This window comes from Cicer arietinum, chromosome 4 (assembly GCF_000331145.2).
Source record: "Cicer arietinum cultivar CDC Frontier isolate Library 1 chromosome 4, Cicar.CDCFrontier_v2.0, whole genome shotgun sequence".
In the NCBI taxonomy this organism is placed as follows: domain Eukaryota; kingdom Viridiplantae; phylum Streptophyta; class Magnoliopsida; order Fabales; family Fabaceae; genus Cicer; species Cicer arietinum.
In genome coordinates, this window is record NC_021163.2 from 65,641,577 (window position 1) to 65,649,577 (window position 8,001).

At 33.0% G+C, this 8,001-nt stretch overlaps 1 protein-coding gene across 3 annotated transcripts; it reads right to left on the bottom strand.

Moving 5' to 3' along the window:
• Window positions 1-338: 338 nt before the first annotated feature.
• LOC101510156 (uncharacterized) lies at window positions 339-6,581 on the bottom strand. Of its 3 annotated transcripts, XM_004499263.4 has the most exons (16): window positions 6,329-6,580; window positions 5,905-6,227; window positions 5,655-5,763; window positions 5,351-5,459; window positions 4,764-4,849; window positions 4,465-4,536; window positions 3,649-3,717; window positions 3,474-3,554; window positions 3,275-3,394; window positions 3,114-3,188; window positions 2,918-2,998; window positions 1,759-1,832; window positions 1,595-1,655; window positions 1,120-1,175; window positions 879-964; window positions 339-612 (listed from the first exon to the last, which is right to left on the bottom strand). In XM_004499263.4, the coding sequence occupies exons 1-15, from the start codon at window positions 6,455-6,457 to the stop codon at window positions 883-885; spliced, it is 1,527 nt and encodes a 508-aa protein (XP_004499320.1). In that variant the 5' UTR covers window positions 6,458-6,580; the 3' UTR covers window positions 339-612; window positions 879-882. The 3 variants fall into 3 exon arrangements, with proteins under 3 accessions (XP_004499320.1, XP_004499319.1, XP_012570847.1); XM_004499262.4 differs by lacking the exon at window positions 339-612 and having other exon boundaries at window positions 726-964; window positions 6,329-6,579; XM_012715393.3 differs by lacking the exons at window positions 339-612; window positions 3,474-3,554 and having other exon boundaries at window positions 726-964; window positions 6,329-6,581.
• Window positions 6,582-8,001: the final 1,420 nt, after the last annotated feature.

Sequence of the window (8,001 nt, forward strand, 5' to 3'; positions counted from 1 at the left end):
TAAAAAAAACACTTCGTTGAAATTAAAAAATTTAAACAAACCAAATCCACATTTAAAAAATATTAAAAACAAGAATTGCATATCTAAAGTTGTAAAACCTTACAAATAATCTCATATTTCAATATACTTTACATGAATTGTATTAGTCAATGATATTTTACTTTTTCTTTTATACTAAAGCAAACTTAACTTATATAAATTATTCAAATGTATATTTATTTAGATACATAAACATTGGAGTATATTTTACTGTAAAATAAAAAAAAAACATTATTTTTAAATTACATATTATTATTTTATGTTCACTAATATATTAAATTATACCGCTGTATGCGGATTAATATTTAATTAATACTTTTAATTAATATTTTATTTGTGAGTACAAATAGTATCCTGTGAACAAAGAAGAATTATTCACATGCAATAAGCGGACCAACATAATTAATAGGCTTGGAGTAATTTATTAAATCTAGAAAAAAGCTGCTCAACTTGAAGAAGCTGATCGCGTGTCTGTCATCGAAAAACTGTTAGCTACAAACTTACTCGGTCAAAACTCCGTATTTCGTTGGTTTAGATTTTTTTTCTTGTCGGATGAGAAACACACTTTTCAACCTGAACGGGGAAAATAAATTCTGCAATTAACCCAGCGGTCGATTCTTGTTCACCGCACAGTAGTTCCATTTAATATAATTAATTTTAGAAGTGCCACTTGTAAAGTATATCTATACTACAAAAGATATTTCTAAATAAATTCAATTTTAAAATATCATATCATTTCAAATATATAAATTAATGTTCTAACAACTGTGACAAAATCAATTCTATATCTAAATCTAAATCAACACGAACTAAGATTTAAAATGGAGGTAATCAGATACCCTGTTAAGTAAGGAAACATTCCATTTTGATGTCCGTCACATCAAGTTGCAAAATTTCAGCTCTACAACCCAACATAGACCCAATGCTGCAAAACCAAAAGTAATAAATAAATAATGCATTTGCCGATATGCTAATATATAGTTGACGCAATAGCTTTTATAGATATTTAAGGCAAATATATGAATGGAAGGAATAAATCTTTTATCAATTCCCAAAAGCCTTTGGTGTTATTGATCATACCTAGGATGTGTGCGTCCAAGATCCCCGTGCACGAATTCCTTAATGTAGGTCCCAGCCTGCACAATCATATTAGAGTTTTACAAATTAGTGAGTACAGATTTCGCTGTCCATAACAACCAATAATTATTGGTGGGGTGGAAAATGGGGGAAATGAACCCGTGCTAGGTCCTCTAGCTGCAACCACTATGACCTCTAGTCTGTACAAAACGGTAGTCAGTTACCCCTATGCGATAGTAATTCGTTTTGCCCAAATAAAGTACTTAGAGTACAAACCAGCTTGACATATGATTTCTACCACATTGTCAACATTCATTGCCAATCAAATGTAGAGACCTGTGCCAATCAAATGTAGAGGCCTGTGGTTGGAGCTACCACGAGATAGTAGTGCTAAATTCATTTGTGTCTAGCTCTAATTTAAAAATTAATTCAGTCATTGAGAATTTTCATTTGCATAAGAGGGAATATAAAATAATACCTGCGTACATAGATGCAAAAGAAAATATTGGGAACTTTCAGCAATTGTCTCTATTTTCATCCTAAAGATTTGAGAAACAAAAGGGATGGCAAAATTTCAGTTACTAGTATGAAAGACTTCTTGATAGAGAGCTTGGCATAAGAACTATCAATATATAGTCATACCAATGAATAATCTTTTCACGCTCTAAAGGACTGCGACGGTGTAGCACCCTTACTGGAGTCCTTTGCAAAACTTTCTGCACAAAACAGGAGAAAAATGTGGTTTTCAGAGTTACAAATTAACACAAAAACCTCTGCTAATATGCAGAAATCCCACTAGAGAATATCCCAATGTTTACGAGCATGGGCCAGGGTAAAAAAACCTTGGTCAAACTACAGCAAGACTTCAAAGGAGTCAATACCATTAAATCAAATAACAGAGTTCAATTTCCCATTTTCAGTCTTTACATTTTTGCAAAACAACAGATTTCAGTCTAATGTTTGAAGTTGCTACATGGGTCGTTTTATTTCCAATAATTTTTTTGGATAAATACAAATTTGATACCAACTTATGTGATTGATTGCACAACATTTATCAAATTGATTAGTAACATCAACGAGACAAACTTTTATTGTTCAACAGTATTTTTTAGTTGCACTAAGTAGAATTTAGGATACCCTATATCACCAGTGGCGGCCCTGAGCATATGCAGGGTGGGCAGCCGCACAGGTCCCCAGATTTCCAAGTACACAAAAAATTTAATAGTATAAAAAAAGTTTGAATTAATCAATTTTTTTTAGCAATGATCATATTGATAGATACATTGTATAACTACTTTTGCAATAATTCTATTGTAGTTTTTTTTTCATTTGAACTTTTCAATATTCACTTATGATATTTATTTATATATATGATTAATAAATAAATAAATAAAGAACTTGTATGAAAAAAATAGGGCACCAAGTTCAAACTTCGCACAGGACACCCAAATTCTCAGGCACGGCCCTACCTATCATCTTCCCTGGTTATATTTCTTTTTTATTCCAAAAAAATTAAAGCAGTAAATATATAAGACAATATGCAATGGCGTCTGAAATAGATTCAATGAGCAAGCATGTGAATATATGATGTGGATAGATCACAGACTTAAACAAGTAAAAATTACAATCAGGATGTGTTATCATATAACACGACCCAGTTTTTAGCCTTACTTGGTCTATATCAATCATGCAGGGACCGAAATAACCCAAGTTCTGCCAGTTTGTGTAATTTTTCTTTTGAAATACAAGTTTGTTAATTGTTACCAACTAAACAAGTAATATACAACAACAGAAAACTCACCAAATCCTTGAGTGAAGACACATGTTGCAAATCTTCATCCTTCAAAGGACGAGAAATCCACACTAAAGCAGCATATTGCTTCTATATAATTTGAAGGTTATAATAGTAAGGATGAACCCAATAAAACAACGAATGAATCAAAACTGCAAACACTTGACTATAAAATAGAAGTATACAATTAAGAAAAATGCAAAACCTGCTTCTCTGCTTCGCCTTCACGCATAAGGTCCCAGCCATGACTACCAACGAGTTTCAGATTTTTCACTCTAACCTACATGACCATAGGGTATTATGCATTTACTCGCCATGAAATAAATAACGGACATACAAATGTTACCAATCCAGCTACAACATTACCAATTTATTCTCCATGGTATTTATCTTTTTCTCTATATCTTTTACAGAGAGTTCAGATGGGACCTGCCGTGCATTTTGCACCTCAACAAGAAATGGTCTGCCTGGGCCCAGCATTCGGACCTAGAAGAATAATTCCATATCTGATAAGTTTATCCACCAACAAACTTAAAAAACACATCAAACCATGAACTTTAAGTACATCAATATCTTCTCTTCCCGCAGCATGAAACTTAAAACTATCAGCTTGGCATGCTTGGAGGATGTTTCCACCAATAATTTCCTACGATGTTAGTATACATTAATGTCACCTTCTGCAATCAACCATAAAAGGAAGTATTTTGTGACAACAGAAATTTGCAAAGAGAAGACAGTACCTCAACTGATGCTTCCCCCATTCTTTCATCATCAATGATCCAACGTGTTTGACTCACATTCCGTGAATACTGTGTGAAAGTATCAGTATAAATTTAAAGTTGCACAAGCTAAGTTCAATCTTCGCCAATCATTACTTGGCAAGTCATAGAAATATGCTCATAACCAGAAAAACTATGGAATTTATAATCCATATATGAAAGTTTTCTTTCTGTGACAGTTGGTAAATTACAATTTACCATTTATTTCAGTAATATAATTCAAAGTAAAGAAACCAAACTTGCAAATCACATTAAGTACAACAACGAAAAACTCCAAGTAGTTTGTAATTGTATGTACAAGATGCATATCATGACATGTCAGCACATTAGAACATGTAAGCTTATTGGTGCTGCTTTAAAAGGAGTTTTTTTTTCCCTTCAAGTACCTGCTATCAAAATAGACAGGTATGGCCCAAACAGGGCGAAAGGAAGGGCGGGAGAGAAATATCAAATAGATCAGCATCTGTAATAGCTCGGCCTTGAGAAAAAGAGGTAGAAAGGGGATAGGAAAAAGTGTGTGAAAAAGAGGGATCAAAGTCACAGAAGGAAGATGGCAACAGTCATTTGAGCACGTACAAGCCATAAAGACCAGAATAGATCGCAGATGTTGATCTTTGATGGAGTTCTTTCTTAATAAAGCCAACGATATCATTGTAAACTTTCCAACTTAATCTTAAAAATGTAAAAATATATGGCCACACAATAGAAAGCTGATATAGCTAAGAGATGAAATATGTTAATTCAATTAGGAAAAGAAGGGAATAACAAATCCATTACCTTCAGGTATCTTCCACCAAAATAGAAAGGTGTTCTGTAGCATGAGTAAGCAAAATGGCAAGGTTCATTTGGCTAAAGAGCAAGAAAAATAAGTTAGTAATAGAATCATATATATTCTTAATAATAATAGACAATGAACAATTAGAGTCAGTGCCAGTGGCTCAGAACTTTTGATTTTACTATGAACACAAAACAAACATCATTACACAACAGAAAGCATTCTGACAAAAATCAAATCATCGTGTAAAACAAGTAGCAAGACATGAATTTGGAAACAAAGGAGGATAATCAAGAATTACCATTTCCAGCATGAATTTACAGCAATCAGAGGATTCATTTTCTAGTGAAATGCTGGAAGGCTTTTGTCCATCTAAATTGCATTCACCTATTAAAACGTCCAAATGATCAATTCAAGGAAATATGAAATCATCGTCAGTGCGCCAGCGCCTAAACCATTTTCAGACCTACAGATAATCTTAGCGTATGATGGAGTAGCATAATGCCATAATATTTAAGAGGAGACAAAATTGGGATTATGACACTGTCTGTTGGCAAAAAAAATCTACAGACTCAAAGGCCTATATATAATAACTCATAAGGGGAAATGAAACGAGCTAGGATATGGTTACATATTAAGTAGAAGCTATGAACTCTTAAGGTGCAGGAATTATGAAGCGCAATGGAAGGAAAAATCTACAATGGATACTCTTTTTAACAGTCATTTAATACAATTATTGGTTTGAAACAATTATACACAAAGTATGAGAAAACATCATAGCTGAAGTTGAAGCGCCAAAATGCAAAGTTAATCAGATGAATAGAGTTTTTCGCATAAAAAACAGAAAAGTAAATGTAAAACATAGCACAATGATAAAACTAGACATGCCTGTTTTTCTTCTTTTACAACTCTCAGCATTATCTAAACATTTATCGGCATCTTTTGATGCAGTGTATGTCAGACGAATGCGGAAAGAACCCATAGTTGATTTACATTCCTGAAAAACTTGATTGCTGTAAGGGTTATTTGAAAACAAATGGAGTGAAATATAACAGGTTGACTAATGGGAAGAAAGGGTACATTTAAGATAAAGTAATGATTACTAAATAGTTTCACTGCCAATAACTTGAGAGATAAAAGAAAATGCATAAAACCAAAGCTTTGGTTTACAATTTATGAGAAATTGACTGACCAGAAGATTTTGAAGAGGATGTTGTAGAGAAAATTTCAAGGCATCCTTTGTAGAGATGCATCTCTCTTGGAACCAAGGTTGAGATCCGTATTTAATTTTCATGTACGAACTACAAGAATATGCACCAAAGAAGATGTTAGTAAGAGGATAATTCAAGAGAGTAACAAAGAATGAAAATGAAGGTGGAGGGTTGAATTAAGAAGAGAAAAAAATGGGAAAGAGGAAATGAAGAAGAAATAAAAATGGTTACCGAAGAGAGTTATCGTTATGAAGGATAATAGGTGGGATGGAAACTTCGAGGGAAAACGTATCAGAGTGATAGCCGTCGCGTTTGACCATGTCGGAAATGAGAAGAGGGAGATCGTCGTTTCTGAGAATCGTTCCATCGTGGTCACGAAATGTGAACTGCAGGATCCCTAAGCAAAGGGTGCAGAGTTGATGTTTATTATTATTATTATCTTCTGTTGGTGGTAATTGTTCAACAGCGGAAGCAAAGACGGATGGCGATAGAGAGGGAGAAGCATAGACGCGGCCTTCGATTCCAAACACGCGAAATATGCACCGCACACATATCTGTTTTTCCTCCAAAATCACACCAATAAGCAATAAGCAATACGCAATAAAATTAAATTAAATGAATTGAATTGAATTAACTATTACTATTACGAACTAACCCCGAGGGACACCAGGTGGTTGACGGCGTCGGAGGGAAGAGCCTGAACTACTTCTTCTAACGTCTTCTCGTTCTCGCTTGTGACGTTCCCCAACTCCGATTCCTTCGCCTCCTCCATTCTACTCAACATGAAAATAGTCAGTGTCGCGCCGGTCGTGGCCGGAGGTGGTGGTGTTGATTCTTATTTGAGGGTTTTTAGGGTTTTGTGACTTTTGTTAAATTTTATTATAAGTTTGAGTTTCGTTACAATTCAATTTTACTTTTTAAAATTCAGTTCAATTAGTAAATTGATTTTAAGATATAATTTAGTTATCAATTTTATGAATCGTTCAAGTTAAAAAAGTTTAGTTTGATTTATTTATCTAAACCAATTTAATTAATAATTTTATGAATGAAGATAAAATACTCAAACTGACTATCACATGTGCCTTTCTGGCTCAACTTGGATGGGTCTAAGCTTAGGTTTTGGCTTCGGTTTGGGGGCTAAGTGTTGTAGGCTCAATTCATGGAAACTCAATTCCAGAAGATATCTCGGATCATCTTTGAATGTATGACTTTATCAATGAAAGTATGACTATAGTGACTTTAATATTTAACATGCTAAATTATGTTATGTAAATAGAATCTACTTAAATTTAATTTCAAAGTTCTACTTAAATTACTTTAAAAATGTGAATTTTGTAGTCAAATTAAAATAACAAGAGTTCACATAAATTAATAGTTATTGAATATGAACTTTTAAATTTAATACACTATGATATATGTGAACTTGACACGACTTTAACAAGTAAAGCTCTTGATATGCTAGGATATTTGTAATTGAAATTGAAAATCAATTCAGTAAAAAAATTAAGAGGTTTGGCAATAATAGTGATAGAGGAACCAAATATATTATAGTTTGTTTAATGATTTTTATAAACGACATTGAACTATACATGAAACAATTACATCATGTTCGTCTGAAATGAATGGTAAAACTGAAAGAAATAATATAACTCTTACTTAACTAGTTGTTGATATCATGCTTAACTTTATTGTTGCATCTCATAGGTGGTTTTGCTATGTTTTGAATATAACTCCTAAATCTAAAAACAAAACATCTCTTTATGAGATTTTGAAGAAAAGACATACGAACTTGTCTTATTTTCGAGCTTTGGGTTGTTTGACTTATGTTAGAATCTATGATCCCAAGCGAGTTAAATTCGCTAGTTGAGCCTATGAATGTTTATTAATTGGATATACAATAAACAATAAAGCATATAAGTTTTAAGACCTACACGCTAAAGTGATCATATAATCAAATAATGTTGACTCTTATGAAAATATATTCCTTTTTAAATTGAGAAATAGTGGGGCACCGAAACAAGTCACACTCATGTAATCAAGAGCAGTTAAAGCAACAAATAAGGCAAAATAGAACCTCGAAGAAGTAAGAGAGCAAGAGTTGTTAAAAAATTTGGATTCGATTATACGACCTATATTTTAGAAGAGGATCATGCAAATATTCATGAAGTTTTTGTCATCTTTGGATGCAAAGTAAATGGCAAGAGGTTATAAACGATGAGATGGATTGTCTATATTCTAACATGGCCAGACACTTAGTAGAGTTTCCTCCTAGTTGCTAACTAATATGTTGCAAATGGATTGTGAAAAAGAAACTAAAACATGATGAAA

What these genes read in the sequence shown, in the direction of transcription:
- LOC101510156 (XM_004499263.4), bottom strand. Translation starts at nt 6,457, where the DNA reads ATGTTGAGTAGAATGGAGGAGGCGAAGGAATCGGAGTTGGGGAACGTC. An exon ending in ACCACCTGGTGTCCCTCGGG is followed by an intron (nt 6,228 to 6,328) that starts GTTAGTTCGTAA and finishes GAGGAAAAACAG; the next exon opens with ATATGTGTGCGGTGCATATT. An exon ending in TGTCTTCACTCAAGGATTTG is followed by an intron (nt 1,833 to 2,917) that starts GTGAGTTTTCTG and finishes TGTTTTGTGCAG; the next exon opens with AAAGTTTTGCAAAGGACTCC.